General features: G+C 38.9%; 1 protein-coding gene across 1 annotated transcript in view; it reads left to right on the top strand.

Moving 5' to 3' along the window:
* Window positions 1-18,643, top strand: part of FUT11 (fucosyltransferase 11) — a 304,357-nt gene extending 285,714 nt beyond the window's left edge. The window contains exon 3 of the mRNA XM_044074021.1: window positions 16,964-18,643. Coding sequence (XP_043929956.1) covers window positions 16,964-17,111 — 148 coding nt within the window. The 3' untranslated portion in view covers window positions 17,112-18,643. The remainder of the gene's footprint in view (window positions 1-16,963) is intronic.
* Window positions 18,644-27,267: the final 8,624 nt, after the last annotated feature.

Genomic DNA, 27,267 nt, shown 5'->3' with positions numbered 1-27,267 from the left:
TCTAGTTCACAAATGCTTACTCTGGCAGAAGATTTAATATCCTTAATTAGGGGATCTCAATCTCACCCAGACAGGGCCTCTCAGCCCCAGAAAGAGACCTAGAGAGCAGAGCCCCGAGCCTGTGTCCTCTGATGATTCTGCGGATGACTCAGATATTACAGACCAGCCAGAGGCTCCTTTCTCCAATTATGAAGACTCAGATGCTGAAGAATCCATTCCACCTGCTTCTCCACCAGAAGAATTCTCCTTTGGGAAACCTTACATGCCATCTTGAGAACAATTCCAATGGCAGGAACAGGATTTCTCAGATTCCAGAAAAAGACTTAGGACTTTTCTGCACCTACCACAACACAGGCCCTTAGCTATACCTCCTGTCCTCTCTGTTGTGGACGATGCATTTAATGATGTCTGCACTGCACCAGATTCCTTACCTCCAGCCCCTGCCAAACCAGATAGATTTTACAGGGTGCCAGACACTCATCATCACCTATACAAGGCCCCACTTGCAGACCCCGAAACTATATCCCAGGGGCCTAAGGCAGTAGCCTCGACCACAGCAAAAAACCCTATTCCTTCTGAAAGGGAAGCCAGGTCTTTAGACAGATGGGGCAAAAAAGTTTACACCTCAGCTACTCTCTCAGCTAGAGCTTTAAACTGTCAGTTTCACATGATTCAATACCAAGAGTTTATGCTTGATCAGTTAACTAAAAAGCTATCCTCTGATGACTCTATAGATAAGAAATATGTATTAGAAATGGTAAATAACATACAACAGGTTAGAAACCATTCCTTAAAATGTGACTATGATGCACTGGAGGCTTCATTTAGATCAGCCATGACTGGCACAGTGATAAGAAGACATGCATGGCTGAAGGAACAGGTCTTACCGGATCATGTTAAAGCTAAGTTATTAGATGCTCCTATGGATAAGGCCAGTTTGTTTGGTACACCTGCCCAACAGGTAATGAAGAAAATGGAAGAAAAGGCAAAATCTGTACAAACGGTTAAAGATTTCTTGCAGGTTCAGCCCCCAAGGTTTAGCAGGAACTGGCCTGCCAAAAATTGGTCCTTTCCTGACTCCACAAGCTCCCAAAGGGGCAGGAATAGACGTTCCAGAGGCAGAAATCAATCTAGAGGGGGTGCCTACAGAGGACGGCAGTGGCATGGTAATAACAGAGGCACAGGCACAGCCACTACCACTACAACAGCACAATCACAGTGACTTGATCCTAACTCCGCCTACCAGGGAACAAATAGCAGCACCATTAGGCGGAAAATTAACCTTATTTTCGAAGAACTGGCACTATATCACAAAAGACAAGTGGATTTTGCAAACCATAGACCAAGGTTATCGGTTCCACTTCCACACTTTACCAGTCAAAGAGGAATGCCAAATCTGCCTCCAAATCAAAAAACAGAAGCTCTACAGCAGATAATGCAATTAACAAAGATGAGAGCTGTGGAAAGAGTACCAATAACAGAACAAGGCAAAGGATTCTACTCCAGACTATTCCTAGTTCCAAGAAAGGAAAAAGTTGGAGACCTATTCTAGACCTGTCCACCTTAAACACATACATCATTGTCCCAAAATTCAAAATGCTGACCCTACAGCAACTTCTTCCCATGCTGGGCAAGGAGTGTTGGCTGGTAACTCTAGATCTCAAGGAGGCATACCTGCACGTCCCCATTCGACCAATTTGCAGAAGATACGTCAGATTTCTTGCAGGATCAGAGCACTATCAATTCTCAGCATTGCCCTTTGGCTTATCTACTGCGCCCAGAGTATTCACGAAATGCCTGGCATCAGTAATCGCCCACTGCAGACTACAGGGAATCCAAATTTATCCATACCTGGACGACTGCCTGCTACAAGGACAACAAAAGCAAGCTGACAACAGATTTACAAAGGGTCATTTACTTGCTACAAGGACTGGGATACACAGTCAATTTACAAAAGTCAAGGCTGATACCATCCCAAACAAGGACATTCTTGGGCGCAGAATTGGACACAGTAAAACAAATGGCATTCCTAACTACAGAAAAACAAAAAGAACTCCCTCTTTACTTCTTGGCACTAACAAAACAGAACAAGCTAACAGCAAGAAAAGTTCTGCAGGCCTTGGGCTTCATGGCATCATGCATAATCTTGGTTCCACATGCCAGACTGCATATGAGAAAACTACAGTGGTATCTAAAGAATTTATGGTCCCAACACAGGCACAGCCTAGAAGCAGAAATTCCACTAATCCCATGCCTAAAACAGGAGTTCCTATGGTGGGCTCAAGCATGCCAGTCAAACCCAGGCCTACCCTTTCACAACTATCAAGCAAGCCAAACCATCACAACAGATGCCTCAGACCTAGGATGGGGGGCTCACATGCTGGACAAATGCATACAAGGATTGTGGGCCTTGGGACCAGCTTCACCTGCACATCAACCTAAAAGAAATGCTGGCAGTAAAACTGGCAATCCAAAAATTCAGACCATTTCTCAAAGAAGGCCATTTGATGATAAGGACAGACAACACCACAGTCATGTGGTACATCAACAAACAGGGAGGCACTCATTCATACCCCTATGCAGAATGACTTTGGACCTTTGGAATCTGGCACTCAGCTACAACATCCAGTTACAGGCAATATTTGTACCGGGAAAGGAGAATACTCTAGCAGACATGTTAAGCAGAACCACCTCGGATGCTCACGAATGGATGCTACACCCGGACATCTTCAAGACCATCTCAAAGAAATGGGGAATGCCACAGATAGATCTATTCGCTTCCCCTCTCAATCACCAGCTCAAGAAATTCTGCACAAGGACATTCCATCCACTTGCATGGAAAGTGGATTCGCTCTCCTTCAGCTGGAAAGGCCTGACAGCACATGCATTTCCACCTCTTCCCTTGATACACAAGGTATTACTAAAAATCAAGGAGGAACGTCCAAGGATAATCCTGATAGCTCCGAACTGGCCAAGACAACACTGGTACCCATTGCTGAGGAGCATGTCTCGGGACAAAATGTGGTCAATACCCCTGATGCCTTTTATGTTAACTCAGGACAACTACAGCATCATGCATCCAAACCTAAAAACGTTGCAACTGACTGCATGGAACATCACATAGCAGCAACTAATCCAGATCTTTCCCAAAGGGTTAAAGACATTATCCTTGAAGCCCGCAGACCTTCAACAAGAAGGAACTATGCAGGAAAATGGAAAAGGTTTGTCATTTGGAGTGCTGAAAGAGGAAAAGATGTGTCGAATATAGATGTTGCTAACATTCTGGAGTACTTGGCAGAGCTTTTACATACAGGCCTGTCCTATTCCTCCATCAAGATACATGCATCAGCTATTTCAGCAGAATACAGCTTTGATCCACCTGTCTTTTCACATCCTCTACTCAGGCAGTTCCTCAGAGGGATCAAGAATGTAAAACCTCCTAGGAAACCACCATTGCCAGCTTGGGATTTGAACTTTGTGCTAGAAAAGTTGACACTCGCACCTTTTGAACCAGCAGCAACAGCAGACCTACAGCATCTATCATGGAAAACTGCTTTCCTACTGGCAATAACCTCAGCAAGGAGGGTTTCTGAACTTCAGGCCCTAATGGCAGTACAACCCTTCCTAATCTTCCACCAAGATAGAGTGTCCATGAGGACTAATCCTACATTTATGCCTAAGGTGGTATCCAGAGTGTCTTTAAACCAGGCAATCCACCTACCTACCTTCTTCCCCAACCCACAAAACAGAGGGGAAAGAATGCTGCATGCCTTGGATGTACATAGACAGCTACGCTACTACCTGGACAGAACAAAAAGTAACAGAAAAACTGACCAGCTTTTTGTAGCCTATGCAACAGGAAGGGAAGGAAAAGCAATTTCCAAACAGACAATCTCCAAATGGATAGGAAATTGCATACGATTCTGTTACTCCTTCCATGGAAAACCAATTCCACAGAACATAAGGCCTCATTCTACAAGGGCAACAGCCACTACCACAGCCTTCTTACAAGGAGTGGCAACCAAGGACATTATTGAGGCGGCTACTTGGACCTCCGTGCATACATTTGCCAAGCATTATAATCTACCTCTGTATTCCAGATCCCGAGCAGGGTTTGCCACTGCTGTACTGCAAGGGATCCTAACCACACCATAATCTATACTTCCTCCTCCCCTAGTTGGCTATGGTATTCTACCCAGTTGTTATGACTGCAGATGCATCCATGAAGGACATAGTACAGTTTTGTACCTACCATAAATGTAGATGTCGAACTGGATAGCATCTGCAGTCAGGATTACCTCCCTCCTTCCCTCTGTGGTACTCCTAGGGTATTTACCCTCCTATTAGCTAGCTGGTGGGGGGAGTCTCTTATGGTGTATTTGTTTGTATATATGTACATACATGCTTATTTTTGTGTTTGCCTTCTATCTTTTGGAAACATTGGCATTTACCCAAAATTTAGCCTTCCAAGAGGGCAACTGGCATCTGGGGCAAGAAACACTGAGGAAAATGGCATCGGCTGATGCCTTTATACCCGAAGACCAGCAGAGATGACGTCGGGTGAAGTGCGACATCAGCCGAAGCCGGACCCGGACTTTGGAATCCGGCCGACCGAAGGGCTGCCCGACGACAGGACAACCCAGTTGTTATGACTGCAGATGCTATCCAGTTCGGACATCTACATTTATGGTAGGTACAAAACTGTACTTTATACCTAAAGAGGTAAAGACCCATCAGATCCAACTTCATACAGGCCCATTTCAATACTAAACCATAATTATAAAGAGTTTGTCTGTAATGGCTAAAATGGCAAAGATGATGTCAAAATTGATAGATCTGGATCAATGTGGTTTTATGGAGGGGAGGTAAACATTTGACAACGTCAGAACATTGGTAATCCAGAGGGAAGCAGAATGTAAGAAAATACCACTGTTATTGGTAGGTCTTGATGCAGAGAAAGCATCTGACAGAGTAAACTGGGAGTTTATGAGCAGGGTAATGGAAGCATTTGCATTCCCCTGATAAAATTAAAATGTTGATTTGGAGGCTATGTGGGGGATCAGAGGTGAAAATTAAAGTGGGCGGGTTCATCTCTGATAATTTCTGTTTAAAAAGAGGAACCAGGCAGGGCTGTCCTCTCTCCCTTTTATTTGCTTTATATTTAGAACTATTGGCAAAGAAAAATAATGGACTCAGAAATTCAAGGATATATATTGGTAGTCAAGAAAAGCTGGCTGTAGTTGCAGATAATATTATTTTGTACCTGATAAAACCAGAAAAGGACATTTTAGTGTTGTGGAACATTTAGAGACAGTTTCAGATATTTTTGTGATACAAAATTAATGAAGCTAAAACAAAGGCAATAGCTGTAAATTATGTACCCACATTCAGATTGGTTCAGCAATGTCCGTATTTATGGGGACATGATAAAATTATTTAGGAGTATGGATAAAAAGGATTCTGGTGTGGCAACTAAAGATATGTGTGAAGAAACTAAACAAAATGATAATACAAAAGCAGAGAAACTGGAAGCTCTGTTTTATTGGTATGGTTAACAAAATACAAGCAGTTAAAATGTTTTTTAGTCCCTTTAGTTTTCTACACAGGTTAGGCATAATAAAAAGCTGAAGTATTTTATCTGGGAGGGGAAGATGGGAAGCCAGCAAGAGTTAAGCGGGATAAGCTGATGCTTTCAGTAGAACAAGGTGGCTTGGGATTACCTGATTTGAAGGGGTATTTCAGAGCTACACAGTTAAGGCTCCTCCTGTACATAGCACAAGTAGAAACCTATAATTCAAAATGGAAGGGGGTGATGATGAAACAGGTGGAAGTTCAAGAAACAAGGAGAGCTTGGGATTTTGGATGCAGATCCTTAAGGAGAATAACAATAACCATACAGAGCATAATATTCATAAAGTAGCAGAAAGTATTCTAAGAACTAAGTCAACACGGGAGTGGAGAAAGGAGATTCTGCCAATAGGGATGACTGCAACTAGTGATACAGGCAATAGATAAGAAGGGGCTGGAACTTATTAGAGAAAACTGGCAAAAGAACCAAGGTATTGGGAGCAAACAATTAGAGAGGGAAAGGTAATAGTGTCATAAAGGAGATACTGCCAGCCCAGCTATCTGGAATTTTGTGTGTAATTGTATCCCATTTGTGAACATCAACATGATTCATATAAGATGTTTGTGTTACATATGTATTAGAGCTGTATGTCATATAAGATGGTTTGTACAGATATGTGCTGAAGAAGTATTTTACAAAGTGGTGTTTGAAATGTATCCACAGTGTACCCTACTGGAATAGAACAGAAATGTACATTAACTATTGCAACTGTTTAAATGTATATATTTTAACAGGGGAAACGGGAATACAGGACGTTAACTTGCAAAACTTCAAGAAACATAGCTGAAATTAAATTACATTATGACTAGGCCATAAAAAAAGATGTCTTTCAGTTTCAGTGCAGCAAGGAGACATAATATCTAAAACTAACAAACTTTCTGTATTGTCTTGGATGTGTTTTATGACTTCCACCATTTGCTAAAGATCTGAAGAAAAGCCCTTGTCTATGTATTTTCACAGGTAGATGCTAAATACTGCCAGGTTCCAACAGTAGGGGGTTTCACTTGGGATATATTCAGATGACAAGAAATTATGTCATTCTGCAAGGTATCCCAGCAGTAATATTTGAGATATTAATTTGAGAGGTCTCTGAGAGAGAGACAGCATTATGGTAGTCTGTCTTCGACCTGACCAGAAGACCCATTCACCACACATTTGCCTTGCACTGTAAGTAAGTTAACTAGAGTATAGTAATTCTCTTAGATATAGTCTGGAATATAGCAAAGCATAATTTAGATGTTTTTTCTTTATTTATTTGAAACTGTCCTGTAGTGTTGTTTTAAATATTTCCTGTGATTTTGAACTCTGATGTCACTGTAACTATATATTTAGTATTGTCTTTTTCTTTTATTATTTATGATTAAATATATTTAAACCTTTCATTGTGGCTGATCTGTCTAGAGAGATTTAAGCTCTGAGAGTACTTGCATATTTATTTGATGACACTATGGACCACTACTAATAGCCTTGCTCTTGGTCAAGCTACCATTTGTATTGATAGTAATATCACACAGTAAGATTGGACACCCTTTGTTAAGGGCCTTAAAGTAGCTAATAAGGAGTGACTGGTGGCAGTGATAACTACCTTATAGTCTGGGCAAAAGGAGGCATAGCTAGTAAACCTGAACCAGCCTTTCCCAGGTGTGTGTGTCTGTGTGAGTGTGTGTGTGAGAGCTACTTGGGCAGGGACATGAAGCACTGGTTGGACCGAGAGGGTGCTGGAGGTCTTGGCTTGGCCACTCACCTGAGATCTCAATTCTATAGCTGTGCCAGTGGGGAGTCATATTGGGGATCTGGAAAAAGAGGGAGAAATCAACCACGGACTGACTGTGGTCTCTGTGAGCTCTTAAGGGAAATTGCACTTGATGCAGAGAGTTGCATCTGGAAATACTGTGTGTGTACCTGTCATCCTCCCAATGTACATCCCCCACTGGTACCAGTAGTGAGGATTGAGGCTCCTTGATTACCATTCTAGTGGTGGGGTGTCACAAATGGAATGGGAAGAGGTCAAGAATGTATTTGGACTGCAGGCTACAGATTGCCTTCCTTGTCAAAGATTGATATCAGAGTATAGGCAAAGAGAAAGAAATAGGGAGATTGTAAGCAAAAGACCAGCACTGGTGGAGTTTCTAGGAAAATCTAGAACAGAAGCTGCTGTTAAAAAGGAATAATTAGTAGAGCATATAAAATGTTGCATGATAACTGTAAGAATCACTCCGAGGAGGTTAGAAAGGAATGAGATGAGAGACTGGATAAGCAATTCACAAAGAAACCATGGAGGTATGTGTATATCTCCCAAATATGCAACAAAGTGTAGAGGATTTAGGATCTTTGCTTGGAAGTATTTACAAAAGTATTTTTATACCCCAAGTAGACTCCAAAGAATTTTTCCTCAGGTAGATAGCAAATGTTGGAGGTATGATGGGTAAGAAAGAGGTAATTGGGAAAATATTTTGTGGGAGTGTAATGAGTTGGTAGACTTGAAAAATTCCCTGCAGACTACTCTAACGGAAATACTGGGTGAGCAAATTGGCATGACTAAATGGTGTTTTTGAGCTATGATACAGAATTGGAATTTTCTAGGCATATTAAGGCCATGCTGAGTCTAATTATGGTGGCTGCCAATAAACAAGTAGTAGGAAATAGATATCAAAGTCTAAACCAACTGTACTAGAAATAGTGAATATAGTAACAGAGATAAAACAACGGGAAATTGGATCTTTAGAAAGGAATGGGAGCAAATGTCGCAGAAAAAATGGAAATTGTGGGAACAATACATGCAGACGAGGGAAGAGGTTTAAAAGAAGGCAGGATTTGAATGAGCTATGTAATGTTACACTCACAGTAACCGGATAGATTATAAGTGATGTATAATGTTTGCAACTAAAATGATGTCACAATGGTTTGTTTTCATGTTTATATAAATGTGTGATTGCCTACATCATAAGTGATAATTTAATAAAGATGTTTCTTGTTTAATAAGAGACATGAAGTCTAATGAAAAGGAAACTTTGTGAAATATTATTACATTGAGAAGTTGGCAGGTTAACAGAAAGCGTATTCATACATTTTCTGAAGTAAAAGAAATGCATAACTGCCCTAATTTATTAACAAAGTTCTCAAACCTTCCAGCACCAAAATGTGAAACACTACCTCTCAGAATGTGGAACAAATGGGATCCTGACAATGAAAGATTTACTAACAAATTAACCTCAATTAGGAAGTTCATAGGCTAGTTAAAATGTGTTTTTTTTTTTTTATACCAATAAAAAGTTCTCTTGATGGATTAATATGATTCAGTACTGCTATGAATAGTTAAAAAAAATCTTAACATATTGGATATGACAGGCTGTTCCAATGTGGAATACCATGGAACATGTTCTGTTTAAGACCAAGATTGAATCCCATTACACTGGATGTGTGACAGACCCTTTTTTTATACCACTTTAGTTGCAAACAGTTTACCTCACAGACACCATTGAAACAACTGTAGTTGCAAGCATTATACATCACTTATAAACTATCCTGTCATTCTCAGTTAATCATCATATGTCTCAGTCAAATCCTGCCTCTTAAACCTCATTCCTGCTCTGCATAAATTCCTCCCACAATTCCTATTTTTCCTATGTAGTTTGCTCCTTCCTTTTTCTAAAGATCCCAATTCCAGTTGTTTTTATCTCTGTTACTGTATTCACTGCTTCTAGTAAAGCTGGTATAGACTTTGGTTTCCGTTTTCTAGTAATTTGCTTTTTTGGCAACCACTATAATTAGAGTCATCAAGGCTTTACTGTGTCTAGGCAATTCCGATTCTGTATCATAAATCAAAAAAATCATCTCACAACTCAGTCCAGTTTGCTCATCCAGCATCTCCAACAGAGCGGGCTGCAGGGAATACCTAAAGTGTGCCAGCTCATTGCACTCCCAAAAAGTATATTCCCAGCTACCCCTTTGTTGCCCATTACACCTCCAAGATTTGCTGTACACCTGAAGACAACTTCTTTGGAGTCTACTTGGGGTATAAAAATACCTATGTAAAGACTTCCAGCCAAAGATCCTAAATCTTCTAGACTTTGTTGCATATTTGGTAGATATACATATATCCCCCCATTGTCTCTTTGTGAATTGCTTATCCAGTCTCCCTTTCCAATCCTTTCTAAGCTCCTCTGATTGATTCTTATAATTATCATACAATATTTTGTATGCTTTATTAATAATTCCTTTTTTAATGGCAGCTTCTGTTCTAGATTCTATTAAAACCTCCACCAGTGCTGGTCTTTCATTTAGGAGCCCCCTATTTCTTTCTTTTTGCCTATACTCTGGTATCAATCCTTGGTAGGGAAGGCAATCTCTAACCTGCAGTCCAAATAAATTCTTGGCCTCCTCCCATTCTCTTACTTTTCCCTTCCTAGTTATTTGCTCCCAATACCTTAGTTCCTTTGCCAGTTTTCTCCAATAAATTCTAGTGTCTATATCAGACGACCGAATGGAAATAACCGTGAACAGCAAGACATCGAAAAGACCAGACCTCGAAGTGCTGTTTGTGAGATCGCGGTACAGTGAAGATTCGAGTATTTGCCCTTTCCTCACTGTAGTGCGATCACTGAGTTGGAATATATATTTAGCGGGGGGTGTAGGGGGCACATCCCCCTACAACAGCAAGTTCGAGGACCGGTCTTTTCGATGTTTTGCCATTCACTGTTATTGCCATTCGGTCTTCTGATATAGACCCTAAATTCCAGCCCCCCCCCTTGCTTATTATCTGTATCCCTGACCACAGTCATCTCTATCGGCAAAATCTCTTTTCTACATTCCCGTGCTGGTTTGGTTCTTATAATACTCCCTGCTATTTTATGAATATAATATTCTGTATAATTTTGATTGTTCTCCTTAAGAGTCTGCATCCAAAATCCTAATTTCTCCTTATTTCTTGAGCTTCCTCCTTGTGTCAGCATCATTCCTTTCCACTTCGAATTGTAGTTTTCTGCTTGTGCTATATACAAGAGCCTTAACTGTGTTGCTCTAAAATACTCCTTCAAATTAGGTAATCCTAGTCTGCCTTGTTCTATTGCTTGTTGCGTCTTTCGGCTTTTCCCAGTTAGGGGTCACCGCAGCGGAACTCCGGTCCGCTAATTATTGGTAGTTGATTTTTACGTGCCGAGTTACCAGCCCTGACGCACAACCTTCAATGAAGGTACGCCCATTCACACATGTCTCCACGCACAAGACGCTCTAGCTGAGAATCGAGCCAGACAGCGTCTTACTGTGAGGCGACAACACTACCGCAGCACCACCACCGCGGGTTTGCCTTGTTCTATTGGTAGAATCAGTTTATCCCACTTGACCCTTGCTGTCTTCGCTTCCCAGATAAAATCATTCAACTCTATTTTAATTGCTATCCACAACTTCTCCTCCGGTTGATAAAAGTATGCCTGACCTGTGTATAAGACTAATGGAACTAAATACATTTTAACGGCTTATATCTTACTGTCCATATACACTAGATATAAAAAATTACACACCCCTGTTAAAATGCCAGGTTTTTGTGATATAAAATAATGAGATCACAATAAATCATTTCAAAACTTTTCCCACCTTCAATGTGACTTATAACCTGTACAATTCAATTGAAAAACAAATCTGTTAGTGGAAAATATAAAAAATAAAAAACATACAGTAAGCTGGTTGCATAAGTGTGCACACCCTTAAACTAATACTTTGTTAAAGCACTTTTTGATTTAATTACAACATTCAGTTTTCTTGGGTACACACCCACCATCAATTAAAGAGACTCTGATTAACCCCAAATAGAGTTCAGCTGTCCTAGTAGGATTTTCCTGACATTTACTCATTGCTTGCTACAGCAAAGTCCATGGTTCGCAGAGAACTTACAAAGCATCAAAGGGAACTCATTGTTGAAAGTTATCAGTCAGGAGAAGGGTACAAACAAATTTCCACAGCATTGGATATACTGTAGAACACAGTGAAGACAGTCATCAAAAAGTGGAGAAAATATGGGACAACAGTGACGTTGCAAAGGAGTGGACATCCCTCCAAAGTTGATGAAAAGACAAAACGAAAACTGGTCAGGGAGACTGCCAAGAAACCTACAGCAGCACTGAAGGAGCTGCAGGAATTTCTGGCAAGTAGTGGTTGTGTACTACATGTGACAACAGTCTCCCATATTCTCCATATGTCTGGGCTATGGGGTAGGGTTGCAAGACACAAGCCTTTTCTTACACAGAAAAACATCCAAGCCTAGCTAAAATTTGCAAAACAATACATCAAGTCTCCTAAAAGCTTGTGGGAAAATGTGTTATGGTCTGATGGGACCATGGTTGAATTTTTTGGGCACAATTCCAAAAGGTACGTTTGGCACAAAAACAACACTTCGCATCACCAAAAGAACACTATCCCCACGGTATGATGCTTTGGGGTTGTATCATGCTTTGGGGTTGCTTTTCCTCAGCTGGAACTGGGGCTTTAGTCAAAGTGGAGGGAATTATAAACAGTTCCAAAACCAGTCACCTTTGGCCCAAAACTTTCAACCATCTGCTAGAAAGCTGAAGATGAGGGGGAATTTTACCTTTTAACATGACATTGACCCCAAGCATACATCCAAATCAACAAAAGAATGGCCTCACCAGAAGATAATTGCATTTTTGGAATGGCTCAGCCAGAGCCCAGACTTAAATCCAATAGAAAATCTGTGGGGTGACCTGAAGAGGGCTGTGCACAAGAGATGCCCTTGCAATCTGACAGATTTGGAGCGCTTTTGTGAGGAAGAGTGGGCAAATATTGCCAAGTCAAGATGTGCCATGCTGATAGACTCCTACCCAAGAAGACTGAATGTTGTAATTAAATCAAAAGGTGCTTCAACAAAGTATTAATTTAAGGGTGTGCACACTTATGCAACCAGCTTTATTGTATGTTTATTTTTTATAGTTTTTCCCCTAACAGATTTGTTTGTTTTTCAATTGAATTGTACAGGTTATAGGTCACATTAAAGGCGGGAAAAGTTTTTAAATGATTTATTGTGGTCTCATTTTTTATATCACAAAAAACTGGCATTTTAATAGGGGTGTGTAATCTTTTTATATCTACTGTAACAAAGCTTACATTTTCTCAGTTTTTGTATTATCTTCTGTTTAGTCTCTTCCCAAATATCCGTAGCTGCCACCACAGAGTCATTTCTAATGCATACTCCTAAATATTTCATTTTATCATGTCCCCATAAATATGGATATTGTTGGACTAATTTGTGTGTGTGTGGGTACATAATTTACCACTATTGCCTTTGTTTTAGCTTTATTAATTTTGCATCCCAAGAAGATTTGAAACCGCCTTAAAATGTTCCACAACACTGTAATGTCCTTTTCTGGTTTTGTCATGTATAAAATAATATAATTTGCTTATAGAGCCAGCTTTTCCTGACTACCATATCAGTTATATCCTTGAATTTCTGAGTCCCTTATTTTCTTTGCCAGTGGTTCTAAATATAATGCAAACAACAAAGGGGGAAGCGGACAACCCTGCCTGGTTCCTCTATTCAAGCAGAAATTATCGGAGAGGACCCCACCCACTTTAATTTGTGCCTGTGATCCCTCATATATTCTTCAATTCACCCTTATAATTGTATCAGGGGAAGCAAATGCTTCCATTGCTCTGTTCATGAAGTCCCAGTCTACTCTATCAAATGCTTTCTCTGCGTCAAGACCCACAATTAAAAGTGGGACTTTCTTACATTCTGCTTTCCTCTGGATCATCAGTGTTCTGTTAATATTGTGAAATGTTTGCCTCCCCTCCACAAAACCACACTGATCCATATCTATCACTTTTGCCATTATAGACATCAACACTTTATAATCATGGTTTGGTATTGAAATGGGCCTGTAGGAAGCTGGAGTCGATGGATCTTTACCCTAATTTAGGTATTGCCATTACCACCCCCTTCTTCCAGGATGCTGGTACTTCTCCTCTTAAAATACTGTTAAAACCTTTCAGATCTTTATTTTTTTCCCTCCTAACCTCCATAGGAATACCATCTATTCCTGTGGACATTCCTGTAGATTGGTTATACATAGCCATTTTTATCTCATCCCTTCCTGCCCTGTTGGTAATCGAGCCTCATCTACCTCTAAATTTAGCATATTCAACTCTGTCATAAACATTACCATTTGTACCTTTTCTTGATTTCCATATTTCTCTGCTTTATACAGATTTTCTTAAAATTTCCAAAATATTTTAATCCTTATACAGGGTTTCTTGTTATCTTCCTTGTTATAGGCTCCCTTAGCTTGGTGACAGCTCTTTCCCCTTTCTGTTGCCTGAGTTGTGCTAGAAGTTTTTGTGCTCTAGAATTATTATCAAAAACAGTTGCTTAACAGCAATCTTTCCAAACTCGTGCATATTATCGAGGTCATCCCTTATTTTCTGTTTAGCATTCTGCAGTTGCTCCTTTTCCTGTTCTGAGAGATGTGTGACAGACCCTTTTAGTGTGGAACTGCATTGAACATGTTCTCTTTAAGATTCAAAATGAAGAATGTTATGTTTAAGTGTAATTTATCAACTTTGCTTTTAACATCGCCATTTAGAAGGGACAGAGCAAATTTCTGAGCTAAAATAGGGTAGACTTGAGAGGTGTGTGTGTGTGTGGTTGGTTGGTTGGTTTTGTCTGAAAAGGGAAAAGTAAGATACAGAATTATAGTAGAAAATGTGTGCCAGGAGGAGTGGGGAATGACTGCCGATGATTGAAATTGGTCATAATTACAGAAAGTATCAAATGTATATTAAGCTTTTTTTCTAAAAATCATTAAGAAAACAAATAAGGCAAATGGATGTTGATACAGACATTTTACAGTTTTATTTCTTTTGTGCTACTTTATAGCAAGAAATAGTGGTAATCATTAAAGTCACAAGCATAGGGAATAGAGTGTTAATAAGAGCTCTTCTGTTGAATCATTTTTTAAACTGTAATATTTAAAAACTGATACTGATTTGGAACTTTGGCTTGAATTATTTTTCTCTTCCCCTGACTCTTCGGTAGAAGTGCTGAGGATAGAGTTATAGCCTTAAGCTAGTTTGGACAGATATAGCCCTTCAATGGCTGATCTCAGTGGCTTTAGTTCATGTGAGTTTGCTAGCACAAAGAGACATTTTACTTAATAGCTGGTCTTTATTTGGGGTGCTATGGTGAAGGTACACTCAGTAGGACACTCAGTAGGCTGCTTGCAATATTGGCCAGAAATGCTTTACTGAGTGAATATGTCAGAAAATAAATTCTTGGGGGGTTGCGGTATGTATATATCCCTGATTTCAGTAGAAAAATATATAGCTAGAGTGTCATGCTTTAGAACTGCTATGTCTGTGGTGTCAGAAATCAGAAGTATGCTGCAGTAAAGGTGCTGTGGATAGAATTCCAGTCTTAGGTTTGTTTTGTTGCCAAACACCCTGTTGTTACTTGAATATTTTGTAGTGATGTGCCAAAGAGGTAAATATAATTGTTCAAAGAATGACCCCATTGGCTGTAGGTCATGTTTTTTGCCACATTCCAGGTCTAGATTAGGCTTTGCTAGGACCATTCTCCAGAGGCTTATGGACTCTCGTTCTTCTTCATCCTAGTCATAAACTGTGGTAATCTACCCGTATAGCTAAGCCCACTGCAGTAGTGATGAGATGATGAAAGTAGTGCAGCTGCATAAGTAAACTTACCATAGCAATAGATAGTCCAGTGGTCACAGCTGCAGTATCCACTCCCTCCTCCCATCTCCCTTATTTATGTATGTTTTTGTTGCCAGGCTGAAGACCATTATTTTTATTTTTCTAGCATTCATCTCTTTCAGGCTGTAGCACCCCCTTTGACTGCTAAAGCTTGAGATATCTCCTCTTTCATATTGTCATAACTCCTTAGTGCTACATTTATTTTTACTTGTCTAAGCACTGGACAAGATCGAAGGACAGGCTGCTAGTTTCATATGTTAGTACTAAGCTAACTGCCCTTGCGAGCCATTTTAAGCCTAGCCAGTTATCCCTTGCGAGACTCAAACCCTGCAGCTTATGTTTGTAAGGCAAACACCTTAACCATTAGACCACCCTCCCAACCCCAGTTGCAAGCCTTTTTAACACTTAAGTCTTCTGATACGGTGTACACAGCTGTGCTATGTTGACTGTCAGTGAACTTGTACTCAACCCTAATGATTCCATCTGAGATGTAAATACCTAATTAATCTAGAGGCTCCTCTCTCCCCTAAAAAGTTTCCCTGTGTGCTTTCATACAGCTTGTCCATGATCTTTCTTTAATAACATCAAAATGTGTTAAGCAAGTATGCAACAAAGTCTAGAAGATTTAGGATCTTTGCCTGAAAGTGTTTACACAGGTATTTTTATACCCAAGTAGACTACAAAGAATTTTTCCTCAGGTGGATAGCAAATGTTGTTGGTGTGACGGGCAAGAACGAGATGGCTGGGAGCATATTTCTTGGGAGTGTAATGAGCTGGCAGACTTCAGGGATTCCCTGCGAACCACTCTGTTGGAGATGCTGGGTGAGCAGATTGGACTGACTGGGGAGATGATTTTTTTGAGCTATGATACAGAATCGTAATTGCCTAGGCATAGCAAAGCCTTGCTGAGTCTAATTATGGTGGCTTCCAAAAAAGCAATTACCAGAAAATGGAAATCAAAGTCTACACCAACTTTACTAGAAGTAGTGAACATAGTAACAAAGATAAAACAATTGGAACTGGGATCTTTAGAAAAGGGACGGAGCAAACTACATAGAAAAAAATGGGAATTGTGGGAACAGTATATGCAGAGCAGGAACGAGGTTTAAGAGGCAGGATTTGAATGAGTCATGAGCTTAACTGACAATGACTGGATGGATTATAAGCGATGTATAATGTTTGCAACTGCAGTTGTTTCAGTTGTGTCTGTGATGTATAATACTTCCAACTAAAGTGGTGTAAGTTTGTTTTTCATTTATATAAATGTAAGATTGCCTATGTCATATGTGATAATTTAATAAAGATGTTTATTGAAAAAAAAGTCTTAAGCTGTAAAACATTCACTCCTAAATCCCCCTGGAAATAAGACCAAGTCTTGCAGAAATTAGGCCACTCATCCACTTCAGAATCTCAGAGATTTTCAAGGATAAATACAGGGAATTTCATGTGAAGGGTAGGAAAATTTAAGATGGAAATTTTTCTAGAATCTATAGCTTATTCACTAGGGAGGGAACTATGTAGACTTGTTGGGCCAGGCAGACCTAAACTATAGTCGAAGTCTAAGTTTCTGTGTTAAAAATGTAGCTTTTTCTGATGATTTCTCAAATCACATTTCAGTTGGAAGCAGATGTGGCCACAGGATTATTGGCAAAGTCTTGACCAAGCGGAGGCGTTGCAGGCAATGATTCAGCGCAATGAAACTGACCCAGGAAGGCTGTGGGACTACATGCATGAGATCTTCAGCAGGAGGAAGATGCATCACTGACATCACAAAAGTCATTTGTGTATGCACACAAGCAGCTGTTTGGAAGGCAGCAGAAGGGACCACTCTGCTCTAAAATCAAGCATTTCATATGACTGTTACAATCCTGTGGTTTAGCTGATCTTATATCTTGGCTCCAAAGGTGGTACTCAGGGCAGATTAACTTGCTTATATTATTGTTCCATGTTTTAACTGTACCAAACAACACTGATGTTTTAGTGAAACAGTAAGTTTGTGCTCGCAGAGCCTGAAATTCCAAGATTGCTGAGGTAGTGCAAGGCTGCTTGAAGGTAGAAGGGCAGAGCATCCATCCCAGAGCACATTAACAGTTGGACAGAGTAACTGTAGAGCCCATGTAAGGCAGGATGGCAGTTTGCATCATTCACTGACGAGTAGTGTTACATTCACTGAAATCAGCTTAAACTGAAGACAGTCATTGGAGCAAACAGAGTGACAGCAGGACCTTTAAGCACCATAGCCTCTCAAGGCTTTCCAAACCTCATTTCTGTTCATCCATTTACATATGTAAATGGTCTTAGCAAATTATCTGGTAATTTTGTTTTGATATTAAGCCAGCAGGTGTTTGAACTTTGCATGATAAAATATTAGGAAAGTCAAATTGTTTGAATATTTACATTCATATAAATTTAATGCACACAAAACATGTTCAAGATTTCTAGTAGTTTACACATGTACACTCTCACTCTGTCTCTCTCTCATGGTTGTGTATACACACACACACACACACACACACACACACACACACACACACACACACACACACACACACACACACACACACACACAATGTTTTTCTACATCAACAGTAGCAAATGTCATGCCAGATGTGCTGTCCCAGTGTGGGGAGATAAAATTATAACTTATCTTTAAGGGTTGCTATTTGAGCTATTTTTGATGACCAAATGAAATTGCTCAGAAGACATGTACGTATGATATGCACTGTCTTTTCAGATGACAAATCTACATATAGATTTTTTTTTTTTAATTTCAGAGCTGCTATCTTGTTTACAAAAATGTTTTTATATGTAAAAATGTACTTCTGTATTTCAGCAGCCTTGCCTGTGTTTTGAAACCAAAAATGGAATTTTTCCTGTCATCTCTGTCATTAATTAAAACAATTTACAGCTGAGTAGACATGTTTTTTTTTTCATTATTCAGATATATTCCTATTGCATGTCCCTGTGGGGAAAATGTAACAAAGTTTGAAGACTTTATATACCTCAGAATGTGTAGTATTTTGTTTAAATGTTTGTTGACATAGTAAGTCTTACTAGTCGGCCCATGTGCCTGTTCTCAGGAATGTAAGGGTGGATATCATTTGCCCAGAGTTGCACAGTATGCAAGTAGAGCTTTTGTGAGAGAAGCTTGGGACTGCTAAATGGTGCTCATTCACATTTCATTATTTTAGTCTGTGTTATAAAGTGATTTTGTTTTTAGTCATCTTTTCATTGTTTCATAATGCAATATTTTAATGAAAACTATAATTAGAAATAAAAAGTTTGGTAAAGTTTGTACACTTGGCTGATTTATGATGTGTGTTTTTAAGTATCACCAGTCACTTATTATATACGTACGTCATGTCTGGTTAACTCAAAAGCTATAGTGAAACTTGAGCCTTGTGATGTCATAATTTCTGGAACTTTTGACAAGGTTCACTGAAGTTGTACTAGTGACCTTTAGTTAGAGTAACCCATTCATTTGTGACCTTTGCAACTTGTCAAAACCAGTGTAGCCTACCATCAATTTAGAACAATTGCTAAATGAGCACCACAGTGCTACTCTTCACAACAGTCTAAAGGCAGTGATGTGGAAAAAGTAATGCAGCGTTTTTGATTACAGCAAGAGAGTTTAGGAGCACATGGAGAAGAGAAACTCTTCATATTTTGTAAGCACTAAGATGGGTGCAACACTGAAAGAGTTCTACAGAGTAGATTTTGGAAGAAATAAAATCAGCAACCTCCAAGAAAGAGAGAGAGAGGAAGTGTGACTTCTCACATGACAAGAAGACTTCTGCCAGTTATCTTATTGTAGAGACACCATGTTACACTGCGGTGTTTATTCAATGCCAGTTAGTTTCCATGATATAGATTGATGCCATATAGCTCTGCAGTATTTATGCATGGCCAAAATAGAGTTTCCACTGGATTCCAAAAATAGTTGTCATACTGTATTCCAAAAACTGTAATTGTTCTCTTGCTTGAATTGATTACTGATTTTTCTTTCTTTTTTTTGTGTGAAAGCTGCCAATTCCAGATAACTGTAATATCTTTGTTTCTTTTTTCTTTTAAGAATTTTTCATAGAGAACTAATCTTAAATCATTGTGTTATTGGTGCGTAATGTGAAGTTAACTGATGAAAAGTCAGTTGGCACATTTTTTGAAGAGGAAGTGTTCTAGTACTGATCCTTATAGCAGAGATCCATGTTTTAATTCCAGGACCCGCAATTGCTAGTCCTGGAAAAAAAATAGTGAAACTACAAGAGAACAGCAGATTTTGACAATTGTCTCCTTGAAAGTTGTTTTTACAGGGGGCGAACCTCCCACCTCTTTGATATTGCCATATCTCCGAGAAAAGGAATATTTTTTTTCTGAGACAGTGATCTAAGATTTAGTGTCTGTAAATTCCCATTTTCACACACTCACTCTTGCTGTGGACTTGCACTTATGAGTCTTGAAATTAAGCCATTACCCTGGAGTACATCTACCAAACAAAGTCCTATTCTGTGTGATCTTGGCTGTAGTAAAACTTCAAAGTTCCATTCCTGAGATGGGAAAAGATCCTGCTGATCATCTTGTCACTGAAGCTGCAAGCAGACTGGCTCCATGGTGTAGAGGAATGGATACCTTGAATGTAACCTAGGCGACTGATGTTTAATTATCACCCTGCCACTGGAGGAGCCAAGCAGAAAAGTGGGGGTGGGGTGGTGTGATGAGGGTGAGACATTCACCTTTACTGTTGGGGTGGGGGGAGGTTGCATGCACTCAGAGGCACACTGAGAACATGATATCTCCAAAGTTGAGACTTTGGGAGACCACCTTCTGTGCTAAAGGTTAAGGAGCAGTGCTGTTTGAAGGAAACACCTCTTTCAGAAGTAAAGGGGAGGCATCCTTTGCTGTCAAACCCATTGCACAAGCCCTCCCCAGTGCTTATACCAAATCCATATGGGTTGTTTGGGCTACAGAAGGAAAAAGTCACAAGCCATCCTTATGGTTGCCTTAGTGATGGCTTCTTCCTGTTAACCATTACCCTGGTGATGGGGTACAAACAGACTGATTGACCAGGAGGGAGTTGATGATCAACAGGCAGTGGGGGCAAAGTGGCACAAAAAAAATGAACCTGGAAGTGCATAGTGTGTTATTAAGCAATATTCTGTGGTCATTGCTTTCAGATGCACTTTCCAAGTTAAGGAAGTAGAACTCCAGTTAAAATACCTTGCTCCATATTGTTGTAGAACTAGTTAGCCATAGTATCTAGTGCAGTCATGTTGCTAAGAAATCGTTCTAAAGTCATTCTGATATGGGAAGAGAATTGAGTAGTTGTCAATGTGCTTGATAAGCGTAGAATACATAAATGCTTTTAAAAATTTTAACCGAGGGATAGATGTTTGTTACCAGCCCAGCAAAAGAATTTTTTTTGGAATGTGTTGTAACATATTGAATGCTAAATGGAACAGTACCAGTGGGGAGAGTGAAATTAAAAATGTAAGCTAGGGCCTAGATAAAAAGAGCTCATTTCCCACAAAAAAGGAATGGCAAAGCACATTCAGACTAACCCCTTTTGAAATAGGAAGCTTTTCTTTTTAGGTATTCACAAAATATCATGTGACTACTTTGTGAAAAGTGCAACAGAGAAGAATTAATTAGTTAATGCAGTTGGTCTATTGGGAGATGTGAAGCTCACATTGGAGAAGGTCAGTGATGTGAATGAAGGGGGTTGTGAAATTAATCTGTAGTGTCATGAAGTAAATTAGGACATAGTATGGAGGACTTATTTGGTGAAAGGTCTCAAGCAAGAGTACTACAGAAAGGCTATGGTTAATTGAACAATACATTTTCCTGTGGCCCTGATGAATGTAGACTTGGCAACATTTGTAGCAATCCTGTTTGGACTTCACAGGCCACAGAACTATTCAAATTTGAACGTGTCATTAGAATCCTGTTTTCAGATCTGCCTTGTCTCATTCTTTTCTCTTTACATGGTCTTCACACTATGGGTAATCCATGGGCATATTGAGCCCTAAGGACTATGTATTGCTGTGGAGAAAAAAAGTTAGTCTTTCAATGGCAACAGGAGATTTGGAATTACATAGCTTGTAAACTTCCTCCCAGGCTGTGGGTTTTAACTGTACAAGTAGAGTCTTCTCCATATTCAGTGGGTGGACCTGTTGTGTCTTAAAACTGGGGTCACTATGTGTTTTAAAAGACCAGTAGATCATCACTAGATGGTGATCTGTCAGTGAAGTAGTGAGAATCAGTGATGTATTTACCTGTGTGGCAAGTGATCACTCACTGAATTAGATAAGATGTCCAGTGATGTTATGCACCTGTGGGGTTAGTGACTACTCATTGAATTAAGTAAGGTGCAGTGATGTATGCAATTGTCTGGTTAGTGATCACTTACTGAAGTAGGTAAGATGTGCAGTGATATATGCACCTGTGTGGTTAGTGATCACTTACTGAATTAGATAAGATGTTCAGTGATGTATGCATCTGTGGGGTTAGTGATCACTCATTGAATTTGATAAAATGTGCAGTGATGTATGCACCTGTGGGGTTAGTGATCACTCATTGAATTAGATAAGATGTGCAGTGATGTATGCACCTGTGGGATTAGTGATCACTCATTGAATTAGATAAGATGTGCAGTGATGTATGCACCTGTGGGGTTAGTGATTACTCATTGAATTAGATAAGATGTGCAGTGATGTATACACCTGTGGGGTTAGTGATCACTCATTGAACTAGGTAAGATGTGCAGTGATGTATGCACCTCTGGGGTTAGTGATCACTCATTGAACTAGGTAAGATGTGCACCTGCGTGATATGAGATCACATTTAGGAGGGTACCAGATTAGGTCTGCTTATTGATCTGATCTGCTGTGTTATGTTCTTGATAGATATATCCCTGTTCATTAGACCTGTAAATTGTAAAACAAGCAACAAGTTTAGCTTACCAAGCAAGGTTGGTTTTTGAACTATAACATTCACAACGCTGTTCAAACTTGTAAAAATAATAAAAAGTAGTTGGTTCCAAACAGCACACCACCAGCTGCGACTTAAATATTTAATAATTACACACAGTATTTAGCGCTTTCATCTCATATCAAGTGAGACTTCATCAGAATACATTCATACAAAAGCATTTAAATAACCTTGTCAGTTAAAAGTACAGGTCACGTGACAACAGTAATCAATATTTAAAGGCACCATTTCAAAAATCACTTTTCTTCCTAAAATTATCTTTCTTTTACTAAAAAATAATATTCATATGTGTACATCATAATATAAATGTATATCCCACTAAAGATACTGTGATATAAAATACATTATATTCAACTAGCCCTTTCATGTAGTAAGGGTGCAATGGATATAAAATCATTTAAGCCTGGTGGAAACATAGCACCCAACTTATACTGCCATTCAGTTTCCTTCTTTTTCAGCCCATTTTCCAGTCATCCCCTCTTGGTTGTATTTTAACTATTTGTAGAATACCAAATATAAATTTATCAAAATTTTGGCAAACTTGAACGTCTATATAGAGCATTATAAACGTTTTTATTTTTGATATTTAGATGCTCATGTATCCTGTTCTTCAAATGACATTCTGTTTTGCCTACATAAAAATGTTGGCATGATGAACATATTGCCAAATGTACTATTCTACTTGTCAAACCATTCCCTTTCTGGAATAGCACCTGACTACGCCGTTTATTATTCAGGGAAATATTTTTTTCTTTATTAATATATGGTCGTTGGCTTACACATTCCACAAGGGTGTGTACCTACAGATGTCATATATGTAGGATCTAGCTTATTCTCAAATAACCGTTTAAAATTAGGTCCTGTACTATTTACAAATCTTGGTGTACTACCCTCTCTATTTAGAATGTGATGATTTATCCTAAAGATATTCCAATTAGCTCTAATGCTCCTTTAATTTCATCTGAAAGATGATTATATTGTAGCACACAAGCCTTTTCATATGTAACCTCCTTTTTATGACCAGAGCTCATAATCTTACTAGTGACCAATCCTTCACCCAGTGATGGTTTATATACAACACCCCACTTTGCATAGACCTCAACCAAAACTTCTTTTATTAGGGCCTGGGGGTACCCTCTTTCCTGGAACATGTATGATATTCTGTCAAACTCTGCTTTCACATCTTCCAGGTGTGACATCATACTGGCTTTTTTGTCATGAGAAATAGATGTATCCAAATAATTCCTCTTCTATTATAATTATAAGTAAATTCAAGGAACTATGTAGTTTGGTTCATATATGCCATTAATTTCTCTATTTCTTCCTCTGGCCTATCCCACAGGATAAAAATATCATCCAAAAATCTTGCATAACTTTTTATCCTATGCCAGAAAGGGCCATCTGTTACATACTTGGTCTCCCATCCCAGGAGAACCAGGTTTGCATATATGGGGGCACATGCCATCCCCATAGCTACACCCCTGATTTGTTGATAATATTCTCCTTCAAAATAAAGGAAATTATTTTCAGGTATTAAATTCATAATCTCACTTACCAGGGTAACTTGTTCATGTGTAAGATCTGAAAAACTAAACAATGTTTTCCTCGAATAAAGTACTACCCTCCTCTTTAGATATAACAGTGAAGAGGTCTTTTACATCAACTGTTAAAAAAATGAAATCTTTGTTCCTTAATTCTTGTTTCAAAAGCCCCAAGAATTCCCATGAATCCTTCACGAGATGTACTTTACCCATAATATGTTGCACCAAAGTATCCACAAATACTGCCAGTGGGTGGGTTCTTGAACTACTGGCTGCTACTATAGGTCTAAAAGGTGGCATTAATAAATGTTTATGGATCTTGGGAATCATGAAAAAAATGGGAATAACTGGATCTTTTTTATGTTAAAAAGTTGTATAACTCAGGGTCTATTCTCTTATCCATTAAATATTCCAGCAAATATGAATCTATACATGTATATGATATATTTATCTGATTTTTGGACACATTTACATAAGTGGATGCATCAAATAAAAGATTTTGCATTATATTACAGTAGTCCATTGATCTATATAAGACTATACCTCCACCCTTATATGGGATCATTATACGAAGAGATTTATCTTTCCTTAAATCTAATAATAAATCATGTTCTTGTTTAGTAAGATTCCAAGGAATATCCTTTATTTTCGCATGTATGTCTTCCAGTACCAGTTTTTCATAAGTATCCAACAATGGGTGTAGAGGATTATATACATTATACTACTAACACTTTCTGTTCTTAATAAATTTTCCATGGGTATTGATGTCAAAACATCATCTTGTTCAGTGAAAAGAATATCACGTTTGAGTTTCCTAACATAAAGTATCAACGCAAAACTGCTATCCAATAAATTACCTTTCCTTTCTGGGGCAAATTTCACCCCTGTTGACAAAAGGCTAAAATACTCTTCAGTAATGAGTCTGTATAATTGTAGATAGTAAACCCTTCTCTTCTACATACTGTCTCATGCAGTTCATCTGAACCTATTAATTCCCCCCCTGGTATTTGTTTTTCTCTGGGGTTGGTGGTAATAGGACCTGTTGTATTCTCCCTTGTCTGTGTATCTGTGTGCCAATCTTTCTGAGCTAACCTAGCTTTCTAAGGTTGGCTTTTAATTTCCACTATGCATAGAGATCTGGATTATATAGCTGTGTTGGTAAGAGTTCTGAGGCAGAGAGAAAGAATATATATGACAGCTGTTTGTTGCTTAAATGGTTTCTTACCACTAAATGAACCATCAACCATTTTCAGGTCTAGTTCAGAACTGGTATTGCCCCTGCTCACTGAAGAACACCTCTCATTTGGGTCCTTTCCTCCTGGCCTAATGTTTGGGTCATTGTGATAGCAGCATGTATAATGACCGGCTAAAATGAAAACAGGCATACCTCCTCTTTTAAACAGGTTTTTGTGATTACAGTTGTTTTAGGTTTGTGTTGCATTACTCTCAAATTGAAAATGGTCCATTTTTTAAGGCTGTTAACATTTAAACTGGCTAGTGGAAGCTGCTTAGCAGATATTTCAAGGGATGCTTTGTGACTCGTAGAAGGCAAATTTGCTTTCAGATTGGGGTTAGGACTAACATTACCAGCCAAAAACAGAGGAGGAAGAGTTTGTCTTTCAGTGCATGTGTGCAGTATTCGCATAACATGTATGCCTTCATGAATAGATTTCCCTAAAGCAGTCCAAAATTACTCATATGCAGGGTAGTTAATGGAATTTTCTGTAGGTCTGCATATAGTAAAGAGTTATCCTTGTTAAGCCTGTAGGTAACTGTGTCCGTTTTGCAAGTTAAAACTTCTAAGAGTTGTTATGCTTCTTTGCTTCTGTCTTAAAACTTGATTTCATTCTGCACAAAATGCTACTTTGACCTTAAAGCAACAGTAACCAAAAGGAGTAAATGTAAAAAGCGTGAGCAACTAAGATGTTTTGTTGTACTGAAAAATATCGTTAAACTAAAGAGGAAATTGTTTTTCCCCCCAAAACAAATACTTAATAAACAGCTACTTCTGCTGAAGCACAACAAAGGTGGCTCCAGCCAAATTAATATGAGTGCAGCAAGGGTTGAGTCAAACAAATAAAAAGGACTTTGAAAATACAAGTAAAAGGGGCTGTGTTATTTCAGGACATCAGGGAAATCCTGTGGTAATTGTAAACAATGAAATACATTGTTCAACAAAAATGAAACTGTTTCTAATGTCTAGAACCATTAGTAGAACACAGTATGTGCATACAGAAACATTTTCATTACTGTATATAGTTACAGTTGTAATGCATTATTGTATTCAATATAATGAAAAATCTTTTAGCTCTTGTATAATTTAAGTATGTTATGTTGTGGGTCAGCAGTAAAACAGACATTCCGATAACTTACTACTATTAGGGACTGATCAAGAGAGATTTCAGGGCTGGTTTAATTTGCAGTGTTAAATATATTAAAGGTTATTTTGCACAACTTTCTCTCCCTGATTAAAACCAGTAAATGCAGAAGGTTGAGATCTGTCCGTTTATCGTATGGGTTAACTTATAGTTATTTTGTCACTAAAAGGTCTGTACAAATTTTCAAACACCCAGAGCAGAACCAAGATGCAGGGGGTTTAAAAAAAAAAAGCACACAAAATTAAATTTCAAAAATTTAAAAGCAGCATTGCAGTGTTTTTGTTTCACTTATGGGATACGTATAAAACCAGATAAGGTTAGTACAGCTATAGCTTGTTTAAGCAGCATGCATTAGATCATCATCATAAAAACCTGCCTCCCATTTTGTGCATGGGGTCAGGGTGTTGTGAACTGTTGCCATTTGTCTTGATTCAGTGCCACTTTCCTATCTTCAGTAGTCATTCTTGACCATCACAGGTCTTCTTTAACAAAATCCATCCATCTCTGTGCTGAATGCTTTCATTTCATTCTGCCTTTTTCTTGTCTGTTCCAGTCTTCTTCACTAGATCGCCTTCTGCTTTCCAAGCACATGTGCCCGAATCATCCTAATTTTTTCTGTTTGACCTTCTTTGTAGTTGGAGCTACTTGGGCTTCTGCTCTGTTGTAATTTATTTGTCTGTACCACAAAATGTATCCTACCACCCATCTCAGGCACTTCATCTCCTTCACCTGTAGTGTCCTCAACTGCTCTGCCTTCATTGCTCCTGTTTCTGTACCAAGAAGTAGTTCTGGTCACATCACTGTTTTGTACTCCTTACTTTTCAGCCTCATTTAGGGTTGCCACCTTCCACTGTAGCTAAAACTGGAATAAGGCCACACCCCCCACATCATGCATAACTCCACCCATTCACAACCCCGTCCCACCCATGTTTGATTTCACTATGACATCATTTGATGTGGAACCCCAACTTTTTCCATTTCTGATGCTTGCTTTCAGCTGATTTACTATGCTTTTCTG

This window comes from Protopterus annectens, chromosome 6.part0 (assembly GCF_019279795.1).
Source record: "Protopterus annectens isolate FY-2018-M chromosome 6.part0, PAN1.0, whole genome shotgun sequence".
Classification (NCBI taxonomy): Eukaryota; Metazoa; Chordata; order Ceratodontiformes; family Protopteridae; genus Protopterus; species Protopterus annectens.
The sequence above is the reverse complement of the archived record's forward strand: the minus strand, read 5'-3'. Positions and strand labels throughout refer to the sequence as shown.